Source organism: Hetaerina americana, unplaced genomic scaffold, assembly GCF_022747635.1.
Source record: "Hetaerina americana unplaced genomic scaffold, ioHetAmer1.1.p SCAF_12, whole genome shotgun sequence".
Lineage (NCBI taxonomy): Eukaryota > Metazoa > Arthropoda > Insecta > Odonata > Calopterygidae > Hetaerina > Hetaerina americana.
Window position 1 is genome coordinate 29849404 of NW_027286292.1, and position 18795 is coordinate 29868198.

The 18795-nt window shown below is 37.6% G+C and overlaps 1 protein-coding gene across 9 annotated transcripts in view; it reads left to right on the plus strand.

Annotated features, from left to right (window-relative positions):
* Nucleotides 1–18795, plus strand: part of Uba1 (ubiquitin-like activating enzyme 1) — a 77563-nt gene that overhangs the window by 11352 nt on the left and 47416 nt on the right. For all 9 annotated transcript variants that reach the window (XR_011700223.1, XM_071582838.1, XM_071582833.1 and 6 more), the window contains 4 exons: nucleotides 14190–14324; nucleotides 15714–15911; nucleotides 15983–16115; nucleotides 18067–18311. Coding sequence is in view for 8 of the 9 variants with exons in the window: in XM_071582838.1 (XP_071438939.1) it covers nucleotides 14190–14324; nucleotides 15714–15911; nucleotides 15983–16115; nucleotides 18067–18311 (711 nt within the window). In the remaining variant the exon portion in view is untranslated. The remainder of the gene's footprint in view (nucleotides 1–14189; nucleotides 14325–15713; nucleotides 15912–15982; nucleotides 16116–18066; nucleotides 18312–18795) is intronic.

Consider the following 18795-nt stretch of genomic DNA (forward strand, 5'->3'; position numbering starts at 1 on the left):
TTGCTATATCCCTGAACACTCAGACATGAAAGAATTAGGTCTCAGGTTTTATCTGAAGGAGAAAACTTCAAAGAAAAGCTTGACTCATGTGTAGGGGAATTTATGTACATGCCTCTAGAGCCTGATTATTGTTGGATAATTGACCTTCCAGTTCTTTCAACACAGGGAACAAATGCAAGTCACTAGGGACTACATTAGAAGTGTAGCTAGAAATCACACCAAACCCCCCTGATGCAATGCTAGCTTTATTGTTGAAACCATTTGAAGTGAATTTATGATTTGGAGGAGAGTGCATTATTCTATCAACAGACCACTCTCTGCTATGCTCTCATGAACACTTTAAGACTTCACTTCATCCCATGCCCTGGCAGTAGCTAGTTTTTCCATTGGAACCTATTGACAAGATGGAAGAAGACAAATCTTCAACAGATGCAATGCCCTTATGAGTGAAATTCACTACATCTACACAATGTGCCGCAATGGCATGTGGTAGGTGCACCAACCATGCAAGCAGAAATATTATTTTATAACTTTATTCATTTGTGCAATATGGAAGTGCATTCAGAATTTTTGAGAGCCTAGTTGAGGTAGTTTGAAGATAGTTCAAGAAAATCTAAATAGGACCACAGCCCTAAAAGAAACTAATTTTGTTTACGTTGAGAATTTTGTTAAATTGTGAGAATGTTTTGTGAAGCATACATATGGTATATGAGTTACTAACACCCACTAACTACCCATAGTTACTAACCCAGTAGCATGGCATCTCTCACACAACCCCACAATCTTTTCAATACCACCCAGATGCAGTGCCGATAAGAGGAGCAGCTGTTTACAGTGTTTGAAGCATCTGCTCAGCTGTCGGCATAAACTGTAATATACCTTTGTAAATTATATACGTATATAATATCTAGAGAACAAAGTTGTAACTGTTCCTTTGTATCTGGAAGTTTGGTAGTATATCATGTTTCATCCACAGATATATAACATCTTAGAAATTCATCAGGATTGTGATGGATAAGTACAGAAGAAATTTATTTTTTCAATCAACGATGAAAATGAAGCCATATGATGGATGTAGCTGAAACTTCACCCAAATTGGTTAGGCATTTGGGAGTGTGCTTTTAGGTGCCTTAGTTTAAGGCTCCAAGTGAAAAGGCAGCTTGGACCACCAGCACAATAGTACTGCCATCTATGTAGCTAAGGATAGGGAATAAACAGATGATGTCCAAATGTAAATATTTTGCCGCTTGAGATAGTTGTGCAATCATGTGTGTAGTTGCGGAAGCACATAATGTTGTTTGGATAATTCTAAGTTCACTTAACAATTCTGTCGACAGTGTTTCATTAAAGTTTGCCGTTTATTTCTATTCATTTAGTAAAATAATACGATTTTAGTACTCGTTTCCTATTCATTTTCTCATATCTGGCTCTGTCTACTCTTTTGTTCATCCGTTTCTTTGTGGTAATGATCATGTCAGATAGTATTACATATCAATAATTTTATACTTCATACCTTTTCTTATGGTATTTTACTCTTGGGTAATTTTTCGGTCATCAATCCTTGTCAGAGATAGTTTTAAAATAGGCTTTGGGTAATGTGTAGTTCATTTACATGTAGGAGAACTTCTCTTGCTAAATGTTTCAAATTTTTACGTCTAGCTTAGTAGTATCATTTAGTCTTTGGCGACATTATTTTTTTTGTTTTATTACTCCGTGGGCGTACGTTGTGAAACGGTGACTTATGATTGCCCAGTTGTATCTATGTAGACAGCTATATTTGTACTAAGGGTATTAGTAAATGCTGACAGTCTCCAAACAAAACGTTAAGCTGTTAGATTATTTTCCGTAGTGTTTATATACTGACTGAAAAATGCCTCATTCGGGAAATAGAAAAGTTTCAACACGGCACCATATTTCATTACCAACTGTCACAGAAAATGCGTCTGGATGGTTATTCCAGGACGATGGCACCCTATGCTATTTGCTTAAGGATGGCATCGGCCACTTTAAATGACATCAGAAGTTTTTCCGTATAAGGCGCAGTTGAGTACTGGGCTGCCTAGCCAGTGACGTAATGGCATCGTTGAAATGGGATACAGTAATGCATTGCTTTGCGGTAGTCAATTGTTACAATCGTCACACGAAACCATGTAAACATAGATTCAAAGAGGATTCGGTGACTTGATGCGGCTGATTTTTTGTCCCTTGCAACAGACGGCGAGTTTTATTAATTCTTAAGCGAAGCCTACGTGTTAAATCAAACCATTTCATAGTGTGCTACCAAGTTTTGTCCCTGGTTTTTGAGTTCCCTACGAATATTGAAGACTTAGGAGGGGAGAACGTTAGGTAAGCGAGGCAGGGGAAGGAAAAATAATTTGAATGTTGGAAGTAATGAAAGAAGTATGCGTTAATGAAGAGGAGCTTATTTTAGTGTCGGATGTTCGATTGTTTTGGTAGGAGAGGCAAGTAAATGAATCATTGTACCGCTGTCGAGGCTGTTTCTATCCAAAATCCTGCCTTTGCCGTCGGATTATTACCACTAACGATAGTACCACTGTATAACTACATATCTTTGTTAGCAATTCATACCTTAGATTTTACCAATCTGCAACTTTAATTCCGTAGCACACGCAAAATTGCAACGTAATCACTACGTAAGATCATTGGACGAACCGTAATTGAACAAATTTAGTTCGTGTTGTGGACGAAATATATCTACATAACGTAATAATTTGTTATTTTTGCGGAATGAATTTTGGATTCAATTATTTTTTATAAATTTAATGCGAAAGCTATTTGTGCTCGAACTATAATTTCAGTCAGATAACGACTAGCTCTCTGGCATGGAATTTTTGTCCAACGACTCGCAGACACTTGATCCTCAGCCATTAATGCCTGAGGATCAAGTGTCTGCGAGTCGTTGGACAAAAATTCCATGCCACAGAGCTAGTCGTTATCTTCTAATGCGGTAATAACAATATTTTCCTTGTTCACTGCACATACTACCTTGATCAAAAAGTTCCCGGAATAACCACCGTGTGGCGCTCCCATCGTTCCGATTTGAGTTCTGTTTTTTTTGTTAAATTGGTACATCTGTTGTTGATATTCCCTTTAAATCTTAGTGTCATAACTTGACATTTGCAAAAGTTACGTAGCCAAGAGTACATCTATCTCTGTGTGTGTTGGCGATTTTTTACAATTGCAGAAATGGATTTAAATTTGCAACAACGAACTTGTATTAAATTTTGCGTAAAAAACGGATTTAGTGGCGCACGGATGTTGGAAAAGTGTTTCGGCAACGATTCTCTAAAAAAAACGGTCGTTTACCAGTGGCACGAGCGGTTCAGAAGTGGTCGTGAGTCAATCGAAGATGATGAACGCAGTGGCAGACCATCGACATCGAAAGTCGGTGAAAAAATTGATAAAGTAAAAGAAATGTTGGTCAATAACCGCAAATTAACCATCAGAGAAATAGCGGAGGACTTGAACATTGCCTATGGATCCGCCCAAGACATTGTGGTTAATGATTTGGGTTTCCGTCGTGTAGCATGCCAAAAGACCTCAATTTCATGCAAAAAAGAGACCGTGTTGACGTCGCAAAAGACATGATTTGCGAGGGTGAATCCGATCCCACATTCATCAAAAGGATCATTACTGGAGACGAGACGTGGGTTTATGAGTACGACACGCAATCCAGACATCAGGCAAGTGAATGGCGTTCACCAAATGAGCCGAGACCAAAAAAACCACGTCGTTTTCAGTCAAAAAAGAAGGCAATGCTGACGGTTTTCATGGATTACAACGGTGTAGTGCATCATGAATTTTTGCCAGAAGGCCAGACAGTAAACAAAGAGTATTATTTGGGCGTTATGAGACGTTTGCGTGAAGCAATTCGCCGAAAGAGACCAGAAATGTGGGCAGAAAACTCGTGGATTTTGCACCAATGATAACGCACCGTCGCACAGTGCTATCATTATTCGTAATTTTTTGACGAAAAATGCAACAAATACCATCCAACAGCCACCGAATTCACCTGATTTGGCTCCCTGTGACTTCTTTCTGTTCAATCGAGTTAAAAAACCATTACGGGGAACGCGTTTTAGCAGCCGAGAGGAAGTAATGGAAAAATCGCAGGAAGCACTGATGGACATACCGAAAACCGAATATAAAAAATGTTTCGAGGATTGGATCAAGCGCTGGCATAAGTGTGTTGCAGTCGATGGGGATTACTTTGAAGGGGACAATATAGATTTAGATGAATAAACTTGTATTTGTAAACTTAATTTTCTGAATAAATTCCGGGAAATTTTTGATCAAGGTAGTAGAGGTACGGGAGTCGTCAAACACAAAATATAGGTACATTTCAACACTATGAACACGCTTTAAAGAGAACGTATACATTAGGGCAATTAATAAAAGCACAATGCACTACATTTGCTTGTCATTTAAGAATCCATTCCATTAATAATAACTCTTCATTAGAAGGTTCTCGAGTTTCAATTTGAGATAAAATCTTTATACTTAACATTTGTCTTAATCTGATGACTTGTGACATGAGTGATGTTTGCAGAGGCAAATGGATGTGTACGGCCATTGATAATACCTGACAAAATAGTACCAAAGATTTCTTGTTTCATAATTCCATATCATACTGTATAACGTACCACAAGTTATCCATGATATAAAAATTATAAAATGCGAGTTAAATATAAGTTATATGACCTTAAAAAGTGAACTGACGAATATGTAAATAAAACTATTCAGTTAACATAAATAATCCGCCCCTGCTGTTTTTCAATGGCTGGAAACTATTATTTCCACTATTGGCATTGATTGAAATAATATATGTTTCTTTTGCCAATCTTCCATCAACTTGAATCGTCATGCAGAAGGCATTACTTCACTCTTCCCTGATTATCCGTGGCATCGGTTGTAACAGAAGCTGATTCTATCTCCTAGCGCTTCTACGGAATAACTTCCGATGCTGTTTGAAGAGTTGCGTCGAGCGACTTTTAGTTAAGGAAGAAGCCCTAGACTAGAATAAGAGAGTTGGGAATCATTAGCAGAAAGGCAATTCAATGCTAGGTTGAACGTACTGAATAAATTCAGAGCCGTATGCTGAGGTCTCGCAATGTATTCGCACTCCAACATACATTAGTCGCCAGGATCATGAATATAAAATTCGGGAAATAGATTCCTGAACTAGCAGACTCAATGACTCCTTCCTACGGACACTACGGTATACAAACTGTAAGGGTAGACAGCCAAACTTGCCACTCACAGCATCAGGGGAATAATTAGTTTTACTAAAATGCATCCACTTTCACTAATCTCGTGTGTTTTCTTGTAAAATCCCTTCCCGCATCGGACTGCCATTTAATACGGAAATGTGATGCCCATTACAACAAGCGTACTTTTTGTTGTGTTCGAGCTTGTCTCTCTGTGGGGGGGGGGGGTGCCTCTCACCGTTGGCTGCCTACAGCGGTGTGTCACATCTCTGGGTGTGACTTCGTTGGCGGAGACAGTTGCATGCCATTAAATAGTACAATTTTCAATTCTGCATGACCTGTCTTTTTATGGTAGAGGCCTATCGTATAAATGGTTGTGAATCATTTTTATTCCTTTTTTCGCATAACAAATAACTAATTTATTTGGTGAATTAACCCTTGTTTTGAATTGTCTTGTTCTAACATGTTTACAAATGTGCACGTTATGTGATAATTTTGTACTAATATTTTTCCCTTCCTCTCCCTCATCCTCCCTTGTCAATTACCCTTCCCACCTGGTGCTTGCACCCCCTGTCGCCCACCGTTTCGGTGGATCGCGTAGTATTCATTTTGACTTCCAAATCCGAGCAATTTAGGCCCCTAACTGAAGAGTCTGGACGCAGCTTGAATGCCTGCTTTTTAGAGAGGGAAAGGCTCTTAAAAGAAAAACCTTGTGAGATACCATTACCACCATGTCTTGGCATTTCAAAGGAATTATTTAATAACTTGTAAAAAAAACCGTAAACACAGTAATCAGCCCCAAGGTCGGTTTGGTAGGTGATGGTAGAGTTCACCCAGGACACCCGACGGCGTGTGAAATTCACACATCAGGGAAAGGGGGGGGGCAGTTCCTTTCCCTGTGCCGGTTATGGTTTCCCAGGAAGATCTGGTACCCGAAAAGTCACATAGCTGGGGTGGAGCTGCAGGTGCCCAGAGAGGCTTTCCCGGGAATCGAACCCGGGCCCTACGGTCAGTAGTCCAACGCTCTGCCCCCTGGACCACCGCGGCCCACTAACAACTTGTATGTATCAATTTTTATCAAAATTATTATATTTTTTAATATAATGGCAATTATTGTTTAATGCTTAACAAGGTGTGATAAATATTTTGTTCATAGGCATTATGCACGTAAAATGAAGTGCGGGTATCGTTTTTAAGTAATTATCACCGAGAAATAACCGAGATATCGAGATAAAATTTTTCTACGTTTTAATTAATCCTTTTTCATATAATTCTGTAAATTACTGCTAATGGTATTGATTTGTTTTGGAAACCGTAAATTGAAGTAAATCGCATTATAGAGGAGATAAGAGGCTCGCGGTGTGATTAAGTTCCTTCGTTTGAAAGGTCACAGTGTCCGGCAAATCCTCAATGGAATGATGGCTGTTTATGGAAATGATAGCCTGTCGTATGACAGTTGTTAGGTGGATAAGGAATTTTCCAACTGGGCAAACATTCTTGACAGTCGATCCAAGAATTTGAAGACCATCACTTACGGACGATCCTGCCACAGTGAAGAAGAGAACTTGATCCTATTGGACTGAAATGCAACCAACCATTCATGTGATCCAGAATGAGCCTGATATTAGTTACGGCAGTGTGTGGAGAATTATTCACAAAGAACTGTTCATGTCAAAGGTGTCGGCACGCCGGGGTCCATGACTACTGACTCCTTATTAGAAGCAAACACGGCGTAACATTCAGCCGCAGCCGACAAGTGATATGGCTTCGAAAACCAGCCTCCGAATTGACCCTAGGATGGCGTTTATGCTTCACTGAGTGCAAGCACAGACAAATTATGCCGATATTTTTACGCCCAATTTTTAATGAAAACTTGAAAACACTGTACCTTGCGATATGCCTGTTGCCTCAACTATTACGCGAGCTTTGACCCAAATGTAAACAGTCGCAAACACAGGAACAGATGTGCCATGAACTTGATCCAACTCGGCTTTGATCTCTTTCAGGGTTAAGCCTTTAAAACAGAAACGTTCAATCACAGCATGAAATTCATTTTTTTCCGTTTTATAAATTAGCAAAAGTTTGTTGCTTCAATAGACTATGAAAATGAAACCAAGTGATGGGATATATAGCTTACCTTTAACAGCAGTCAAGTGAGAGATGAGGCCTGATGAAGCAAACCATTTCCGATACTACTTGCGCCATGTCTTGATATTTCTATGTAATTGTTGATTGTCCAATGTCATCTATCAAGTTGATCATCTAAAGTCTTTTATTAGCACTTTACGAAGAAAATTTAATCGTTACATAGAAAACTATGCAGTAATGTATATCAATTTTTGTTCATCTTAGAATACCTGGAATTCGACATCACTACTGATAATTCATTTTCACTGGGTTTGTCACTTTCCTCGTGCACAATGTCACCATCACTTTCTTGTATCCTGTTGCTAACATCACATTTTTAAAAAGATATTATGATGGTCTCACTTTAAACTGTCAGGACGTTTTCATTCACAAACACTAGAAGTCAACTGCCGTTTCATTCTTTCTGTCGGTGTGCCAGCATGAATGCCTTGTACGTTAATCTTATTTCGTTTTTGCACTCGAGCGTAAATAATTTCACTTGTGTCCGCATTTAGTATTTGTTAGATCGACATTTGAATTGAAAGCAACCATTTCTATGCCTCAACGACTCGCACAGTACTGGTTGATTACTGGTAGACTCCCGCGTTAATCGGGATAAACAATGTATACGTGTCGGCAGAGGGGCGGGACGAAATGACCGTTAGACTCTCGCACTAATTGAGTTTGAATACATGTCGACTCGGATTTCATCGGGAGATACAATGTATGAACAAATTAGCGGAAGGCGATATCCTCGCTAGCCCAACGCGTATTAACTTTCGCGGTCGCACTACGTGTCAGATGAAGCTCTAGATTTTATAAATTACGATTTATTTGGGATTTTTATAGGAAGTAGTTACTACGAAATATTAAATTTTTGTTGATTACTACCGTCGAAAAAGTGATTTTATCGAAATTTGCAATTAAGGTAGCAATTTTCTATGCCTGATATGGGGAAAAATGCGTATTTTTCCGGCGAATTGGTTTGCGTTTATAGGTCGAAGTTATACCATTATACTTCCGAAGAGACTCCATAGTCTCCATCTGGCCCCAAAATCTCGATCTTCCCCAAAATAAAGACAATATATTTTCAATCCCTATATACCCCCGGCCCATAAGACAGGATGATTTTAGGACACATTTTGGAGTAAAAAAACTAGTCTTATGGGCCGGGAAATACGGTCTAAGTGCCTGGGTTTGCGGACCAATGTATACGCACAGCCGTTACTGGCAGGGGCGTATTAACCCCATTTGCCGCCCTGCGCTATAGTCAATGTCTGCCGCTCCCTTAAGGAATTAATTTTCTACATTTTCACGTCAATAAAAAGAATGTATCCATTTATTCTTTTTCAAGTACTTATACAAAATATACACTTTAGAAAGGAAACGCTAGAATAATTCATATGAAATATGTTTAATATTTATTTTGAGGTACTTAATGTTCAAGACTAGAATTCCATCAATTAATACTTTGACTGATTATAAATTTACAATTTTTTAATGGCGTGATCATTCGCAAGACAATGACTAATGTAAATACAGGATTCGTGCTCCTGGCGGCCTATGGCGGAACCTTTTTTCTAAAAAAGAAAACGCGCGGGATTTTGAATCAATATGATCGCATTTAAAAAAAATTAAAAAACTGATGAAATAAAAATTCCGGAAATTGTGCTGCCCCCTGGGAGCTGCCGCCCCACGCCATGGCGTAGTTGGCGTACTGGTAAATACGCCCCTGGTTACTGGATCGACATAAATCATAGTATACATTTATAAATGATGTATATAATAGTTAGAAACTGAATGAGAGAGTTTTCACTGCTCACTGAAGTAAGTGAATTGAAACATTAAATTTGAACGAACCGTGCTACCATGTGTTGGGAAAAACTTTTTTCAAAAACCGATATTTTTAGTAATTAAATATTTCCAGAAAAGTATATACGAACGGGACCTAGCCGATGTTAGTTACTCACATTAATATTTTACGAGGGTAATCCCAGAAGTACCCGGCCCATAAAAGAAAACAAAAATTTGGAAAAAAATGTATTTATTCTTCAACATAATCTCCTTTCAGCTCTTTACACTTTACCCAGTGATGTTCAATTGTTTGATACTTTTTTATAATAAGAACTGTTTTGCTCCTCAAATTGGCCATTAACTGCTGACATCACTTCTTCACGGTTGGAAATCTTCGATCACCGAGCCATTTTTTCAAGTTTGCAAACAGAAAATAATCCGAGGTGGCTAAATCTGGCAAATAGGGCGCATGCGGTAGCAATTCAAACTTAAATTCATGAATTTTGACCATTGCAATGGTGGATTTGTGAGCTGGTGCATTGTTTTGATGAAACAACACACTCTTCTTAGCCAAATGTCGCTGCTTTTGCTTGATTTCTTCACTCAAACGTTGCAATAAGTTTGCATAATAGTCACCGTTGATAGTTTCTCCTTTTTTAAGATAGGCAATGAAAATTATCCCACGTGCATCCCAAAAAACCGACGCCATGATCTTGACTGCAGATGAAATGGTCTTCGCCTTGTTTGCAGTAGTGTTCTCCCTTTTGAATCCATTGTTTTGATTGTTATTTTGCCTAGGGTGTGAAGTAATGGACCCATGTCTCATCAATGGTTATGAAACGGCACAAAAATTCTGCTCTGTTGCTGTGAAATTTTGCTTAACACTCAATTGAAACATTTTCACGACATTGGTTTTGTTCGAGAGTGAGCAAATGTGGCAGCCATCTTGCACACAGCTTTCTCATGTCCAAATTTTCAGTTAATATGCAATGCACCGCACTTTTTGAAATGCCTACTATGCCTGCTAGCTCGCACACTTTCAGTTGGCGATCATCCAGTATCACTTCGTGGATTTTCTTCAATTTTTCTGGAGTCATCAACTCATTTGGTCGACTTATGCGATGCTCGTCTTGACAGCTCGTACGGCCTTGTTTAAACTCTGCTAACCAATATTTTACTGTTGTAAAGGAAGGAGAAGACTCACCCAGAGTAGAATCCAGTTCAGCTTTTATATTGGTTGGGCTGAGACCTTTCAAATATAAGTATTTTATCACATAACGATGATCAATTTTTTCCATTTTCACCAATTCACTGAAAATTCACTGATTCACTATTAATGACTGCCAAACAAATACTAAACAACGTAGCATCTTCAAATGTGAAACATATGCTTCATAGATTGCATAATTTCTAATACAGTGATATTTTTCAAACAACTACTGCCATGTCTAGGTCAGGCCGGGTACTTCTGGGACCACCCTTGTATGGAAAGATGTGAACTGCTAAATAGAGCTGTTGGTAAAACTGAGAAACTAAATACACAAATGGGTATCTTGATGTGGTGTTAACATTTTTATCGAAAATTGAAGGTACCCCATGCAAATGCATTTTGTTTTTAGCCATGCACGTTCCCCATCGTTCTATGTCTTGCCTGGGCTGCTGTTCCGTGCATGGCATGGAAGAACTTTGTTTACCCATCCACACTACACACAAGCTACAATTAGACTGCTTTTATGCCAATTAGACATTAAAAATAATCTGCTATGATGTATTTTTGTAATAATGAAGTAGCTCCCAATGCAAAATTCTATTTTGGAAAAGTTTTGATTGAATCTCGGAATAATGCTGCAAATGTTGGAAATGCAATGAAGGGGTTTCAGTGCATTGTGATCTCACATTGAATCTGAATGCTGTTGCTGAAGACCAATTTTGGCTATGCAGTTCTTTCTCTTGAAACTTATCAGGTTGAGAAACCTGATCCCTTTGGTTTATCTGTGGGAAATGCACCAAAATCTTTGGATGAAACAATTTAATGCCTTTGACTGAAATAATAATGCTCTCAGCCATCAGGAATAAACTCTTTGGGATCCAAGTTAAAGCATGGAGCAAAAAATCACCTTTTACAAACATTATTCCCACACTGTGTTAAACAAATGGTATTAAACACTTGCTGATAAGAGAAAGCAAAGGAGGGCCAAAGGATGCATCGCCAATAATGTCGCTTAAAGTAAGCTGTTAATGGAGAAAAATCTTTGAAAAATTAGTAGAATATGAAGTAATGGGAGTGTTCTGGTGAACAGCACTGCTAGAATTCAGTTGGCAACTGAACATTTTGTGAACTAAGTCAAATTCAACTTCACAATAAAAAATAGGTGGTAGGATAATTTGTCAATAATGTCGTACAGGCTTGCCGTCAACGGCCGTCCGGAGCGATGGTCGTCTTCAACGAGCTCCCTAACCTCTTTAAACAACTTGTGCCACTCAAATACTGTGGAATGGCTTAAGGCAGTGTCCCCATAAGTCTGCTTGATCATATCGAGGGTCTCAGTTGCCGTCTTCCCGAGTTTCGCACGAAACTTCTCGGAATAACGTTGATCTTAATTCAGATTCATTTTGTTTTTCGACGCGGACAAAAAACTTGCTTCACTAAAAACAGTGTCCTCACTCAATGACAGCCCGCAGGCGACTGAGGTTGGTGTCCATCTGTTGCTAAGAGCCCCATCCACCTTACCCTGCCAGGCAGACCCCCCTCCACCGCTCCGTTCGCGTCAGAGAAAATCAGTCCTACCACTTTTGGGTGCAACCCTGTACATGCTCCCTTGAAATTTCCTTGGGATCAAAAGTAGAAAAACCAATTCAAGTGCGGGGTATGCACGTATTTTAGGTTATTAGCTGTAAGGAAAATAAGAAAAATACGAGATAATTTTTTGGTGAAATATTGGTTTGTTTTTAGTATATCAAACTTGAACGTTTAAAAAATAACTATAGAACTGAAAGTAAACTAAATTTGTGTTAATTTTTTACGTATTTCTATCATAATACTATCTGAAACTGCAATATGTCTGCTGATTCAAGTGACATCCCTGTGGTTTCTAGCTTATTTCATATTCACATTGGAAATACATAGCTGGTGAACTAATGTAATATTATAACTCAATCTTTGTTTAAAATTTCTCATTTCTGTTTGTTGACATTAAATTTAATTAAAAAAAAAACATCTCAATAAAAATAATTTATTTTGAAATAATGGGAATAGCCTTGATAGTGATGAGAATAATGCTATTTTAGCCATATTTGTTGTTTAATTATTTTTTAGCCACGTGTATACTTGTTTTGTGTTCAACGATTAGAGGTTTTTGAAACTTCTCCATGTACTATGTTATGCAATAGGTATACTAAATGCCAAAGGAAATAATTTTTTATGAAATACTGTCTTCTAATTAACTCCTTCATCTCAATCACTTAAACTCGAGTTACCTGTTACAACACCAAGGAAATTCTTTCAATGTAACCATCATGATTTTTCCTTGCTGTGCTGCTATTGGAAAACAATTGTGTTGTGGGAGATAATGCATAATTGTTGACATACGAGGGTGTTCTGAAAAGTTTCGGGCCTTAATAATAGACCTTATTTCTTCAAATTTATTTTTAAGATTTCTTATAAGTTTACAAATTTCCTTTTAAGTTGATACACTGTATTCAATGATTCTATAATTTTTTTAATCCTTCCAAATAGTAGTTAACATCTTTCTCAGTAAAAGAGATTTTTATTATTGCAATAACCTCCTCATTTGGTGGAAACTTCTGCCCACAAATTAAAGCTTTAAGGTTGGGAATCAGGTTAATGTCGCTGGGGGCCAGATCTGGTGAGTAGGAGTGGTCAGCCAATTCAAAGTACATTTTGTGAATTTTAGCCATGGCAACTGCCTAAGTGTAAGCAGTTATGTTGTTGTCCTGATGGAAAAGCACTTTCTTCTTATTCAAATGCGGTTTTGTTTTTGCAATTTCTGCTTTCAGATTGTCAAGTAGTAATGCATAATACTCTCCTATCATTGTTTTATCTTTTTGAAGATAATTGATGAACACAATTGTGTAACTAACCCAAAAAAGAGTTGCTATCACCTTCCCTGGCGATGGAACCATCTTTGCCTTTTTGAAGCAGGTTAACACTTCAGAGCCCTCTGTTTTAACTGTTCTTTCATCTCAGGAGTGTAGTGGTGTGTCAAAGTTTCAGCCACAGTTATGAATCGACGTGAAAGATGACTCGCTTCACTTAAACCGCCTCAACAGGGCTCGAAATGTTCATTAAGATGCATTTTTGGTCCAAAGTTAGTAAACATGGCACCCCAACTTGTGGGTAGTCTATGCATGTCCAATTCTTTGGTTGGTTTGCGCAGGCATTCTTTTGATTTGCCCATAGCCCTCTCTCTTTGCCCATAGAGCTCTCTCTCTAACCTTAATTTTTACAATCATTTCATGGTTATAAAAGATGCTGCAGAGTCCCCCGTACACGGTGTCCAATTTGTCTTTGATTTACATAAGCACATTACCTTTAAAAAAATATTTTGTGACAGCTCCACTTTTTTCCCATTTTAACAAAAACCCTCGTAACTATCTTAATCAAATGTTTGCCAAACAACTGAAGGTTCAAAATGGCAAAAATTTAGGTGTTTACCTTTCATTGCATTTTTAATAGCATTCCCCAACTTTTGTTTAAGGGTGCTGCTATATTCATGTTCAACTCGGAAAGATTTCAGATAACCCTCGTATGGCTATGTGTTGTCATGCAAGGCAACTGTAAAGTGTGCTCCATTTGAAGCCACTTGTGTGGCTACTGGCCCCATTTTAAATTAAGAATGGGAAGTGGTTGACATTTTTTATGCTTGTAAACTGGATCATTTTATAAAGTAATTGTTTGTTACAGCTCATAGTTGCTAAATTTTGTTCTCATCTTATCTATACAAGTTTTTACTGTTGTGATTTTCGTTACACTATGTTTGTTGGAATCAATTTGTTTGTTATCAATTTTTCTCATTTCAGTTCTATTTGGAAGAGCATGACATTGGAAAAAATCGTGCTCAAGCATGCGTCCAGAAGCTTGCTGAACTCAATGATTATGTGCAGACATTGGCTTATGAAGGGCCTTTAATTGCAGATTTTCTCAAGAAATTTCAGGTAATATTGTCGTATTGTGGTCATCTGGGTTAACTGACCATTGTTTTGAGTGGTGAGACCTTGAAAAATGTTTAATATAAATATAGAACATGGGTTGGTCAATTTTGGAAAGATGTCATTTTTGTAATGAATAATGCTTGTATATACACAGGAAAACCCCCTTTTTTGTACATTTATAGGGACTCCATAAAAAAGTGGAAAAGGAAAATGTAAATTGCAGGAAGGAGAATTTTCACTATTGGGCATTTTTTTCCAGTTGTCTTCCTCAATAGTGTTTTTAACGTGACACTCAATGGCCACCCCATTGGGGTCAGATGCCTTTGCAGCCACCTCACTTGAGGAACAGACTCTGCATGGCTTACCTTTTGTCTGGCTCATAACCCTCGACCTATATGTCATGGGTGACCCTACCAGGAGCAATTATCATTACTCCCACCCTCACAGCTCTTGGGGACATTGGAACACACAAGCCGTTCCACCACATCAAGGTTGTAGTCCATGGGATGGGATGAGTCTTTGTGTGCGGCAATGTCATCCACATCTACATCTACGTAATACCCCGCAAGCCGCCGCAAGGGCGTGTGGCGGGTGGTGTTAGGTCACCAACCATAAAAAGGAACAATACCACATGCAAAACAACAACACGGAAAATTGCACCCACAGCAGCGCACACACTTGTGCAAAAATCCCTTCATCCAACACTCATGCAAACAAATATACAGAGAACATGTGTGGTTTTACTCTTTCACTGTAGCATTCTCACAGCCACCATCTCCTCTGCTGTTTTTCTTTCATCTTCCCTACTATCCCCAACAAATCTGCAGATGGTAGGCAATTCACTTGGGAGGTGGGGTCTCCTACTCCTCTGTAATTTGATTTCCATGCTTATTATTTGAAAGTGGGAGCCCATATAAGTTAGAAGAGATAAAATATATTAGACTTCAGATATTTTACTCCATCAGCAATGTGCCCATTCTTTATATCTTGATCTGGTACTTGAAAACGGAGTTAAGAATATGATATATCATATGATGTCTTTGTAAAATACCCTAAAGCTTGCTGAAAAGTTAATGGGGCGGCAATGAGGCCCAGCAACACTTTGAAACTAGCCTGTCCAGAATGTATATAATTGTTGCTTATCCCTTAGCAGGTGGAATGGGCAACCTAAAATACACCTTTAAAATTGTCCATACCAGGAAGTGCTGATTTTATGTTTCTCACCAATAGATAATGAAAAGTTATCAAATTTAATGGTTTGTCAGAACTCTGAGCATGACTGCATTTAATATGGCCTTGTAGTTTGGATTTCCAAGCTATGCATGGTTGACGGCTTGAATTTTGAAGCATAATATTTGTTCATCCCTCATTTAATTTAATTTCTTCATTTAGGTTGTTGTTCTAACTGCATCAACATTGGATGAGCAGCTTCGTATTTCAGAGTTGACTCATTCTACTGGGATTGCATTAGTAATTGCTGATACAAAAGGACTGTATGGGCAAATTTTTTGTGATTTTGGTGAAGAATTCAGAGTTGTGGATCAAACTGGAGAAAATCCCGTGTCTGCAATGATAGCTAGCATATCTCAGGTTGGTTTTATTTTAGGTAGTATATGTATGCTTGAGTTGACATAAGCTTAGCCAATGAATTTTAATTTAAGGATACTGAAGGAATAATAACATGCATTGATGACTCCCGCCATGGCCTGGAAGATGGGGACCATGTTACCTTCTCTGAAATCCAAGGAATGGAGGAACTGAATAACTGTCCACCAAAGAGGATCAAAGTAATTGGTAAGAGTCTCAAACAAATTGGAAATATTTTATGGTTGTATCAATTGAGGTAAAGTTATGTGTAGTTGATAGTTCATGTTATCATTAGATAAGTCATATATCAGTGAAAGATCCCATTATTTTCTGGGATACTCTGCTGGGTTTGGAGTGTTGAGGCAAGAATGTCAGTGAAGGGTATCATAAGATTTGTTGGTCTTTTTGATGTTCAATCATAGTTTTTATCCTGCGTAAAAGATTTTGAGGATTTTGCTGCCTTTGTGAGGGTTAGGAGAGGAAGGGGTAATATCTTGCCCACCTAATGAGGTATTACTCATCTCTTGGAGTAGTTGTTGTTCTGAAGAGGATCCTCGCTCATTTTCTTTAAAGAAATCCTTACTCTCTTCTTCTTCTTCCTGCAACAAATCTTTGATATTTGTTTCCAATGAACTGGAGGTTGGCCAAGGACATGGGGCTAGAGGAAAGAGGGGGCTGGTTGGTTGGGGACTGCTGTGGGGAGTGGATGGTGAGGCTACAAAGAGAGTTTTCCATCCAATACTGCTCTTTCTTTGGAATTCCCTTCCTGTTTCCTCCCCTTTGCTGGTCACTACCATTTTGAGTTCAAGAATTGTTGACGTAAAGATTTAAGAAATAAATGTAAGATATTTTCTCTCTCATCTAACAGGTTTATACCTAATTCATGCTAGGAAAAATCAGTAGGTATGTGTATTTAAATATTGGATCTTTAGCAGAACCAATCTGATAAAATCTTACTTCCTCTTGTAACTAAATAAGACAGTAAATAAAATAATCAGGAGAAAACTAGTTCTATGGAAATATATAATCGCTAATGCATGATAGTAAAGGACTGAAAATGTGCTAGTGAACTAGATCAAGATGTTAGCTGACACTCGCCTAATTATAATCTGTAAATCTTTTTAGAAATAATAAAAAAACAAAAATTATTCTGAAGCAATTCGGATTTTCGTATATAGTTGCACTTCAGGGAAAAGAACTTGAAACGTAATCAATAACTTAACCATATAAGGAAAATAATGTAGTAAATCCAATGATGCATAAAATTTAATGAAAACTAGAAAAAACTGCAATGCATTCTGATGCTATTGCAAAATTGGAGAGTAGTGGAGGGTAATTACACTCTGCAGATTGAAAAAGGCAAAAAATAATTAATTTTTTAATAACTAGAAGTGTTTTCTAAATTCTCTAAAAGCAATGGATCGAACGAGTAAACAATGTCTAAGGTATTTTAAAAAAGCTACTTATCTAGTAAATTAATAGATGCAACCCATAAACAAGAGTGGCTACACCAAGTCTACAAGCATTTACGAACACTGAAGGTTATCATATGACTGAAAAGCACAACAGTATTGCTACAAGCTGGTGTCTCTTGAAAATAGTTTTTAAAAGAAATTGTCATGCTTTTAGTCATTACTTTTCCAATATTTCATCGGTATCAGGGCGGTTTTTTATCTACAGTAAACTAAAATATAAATATCAGTTTCACATTTAACTGTGTAAAAAAAGCCTACAAGTATAGATTTTCCTATGAACACTTTGTCTTTTAATTTAGGTAATCACTTGGAAACAAAGCAAAAACAAAACTTGAGATGTGATATTGATGAAAAAAGAGAGTTCTGAAAAATTTCTGTAGAAAGTGCCTAAGTTCATGAAGTTCTGTATAAAGTTCCACTTTTCAACTGACACGCTACCTTGGACTGGGCCAGAGTAAATGCAATGTAGAGTTGAATTTCTGTTGGACAGGAAAGGGCTGTTAGGTAGACTCTTAGATAATTAGTGTAACCTTGAGTTAGTAATCATGAGTCATATTTCATATAGAAATGTAGACTTAAGTAGGCATAGAGAGACTAGCAACTGCATATTATGATTGTTTGTTTAAATAAATCCATGCTTAATTTTTTGAAAGTTTTCTAATAAACGTAATTTTTATCTTCAGGCCCATATACACTTAGCATTGGTAATACCTCAAAATTTTCAAAGTACCAGAGAGGAGGTATTGTTTCACAAGTTAAAATGCCGAAGATTTTGAATTTTAAGGAACTGAAAAAGTCTATAAGTTCTCCTGATATGCTGGTTACTGATTTTTCAAAAATGGACTCTTTGTCAAGTATTCATTTGGCTTTTCTCACACTTCATCACTTCAAGGCAAAACACTGCAGGCTGCCACAACCATGGAATGAGGTAATTAATGTTATTTTGCCTCACATTTAGTAACTGAATCTTAAAAGACATTGATTTGGAATGGTTTGACTTTCTTCAAGCATATTAAAGTGAATTAACCTGTCAATTTAATTTCTTTGATTGTCAGCCAAAATTGTGGTTTTGCTGACTTCTAGCTAGTCAAAAGAAAGTCCCTTAATCTGTCATTATTTCATTTGATTTGTTTGCTATATGTTTTCCACTTATGGATGAAGCTGTTAAAATTACCCTAATCAATTTTTTGTCTTAGACTTTTATTATGGTGCTCAGACCGTGCATTCTTCTCTGGGAGGCTGCATTAATTGAAAATCCATTGGTTGAATCCCAGTTGGAACAAACTTTTTTGGTTCAAAATTAGCCATCTGGAATTTGTTGCGACATGCCATTGGCACATTTTTCTATTTCCATGCCCCCTCTTCAATATGTTGAACTCAAATGAATGTTTTTCACAATGTTGCAGGTTTTT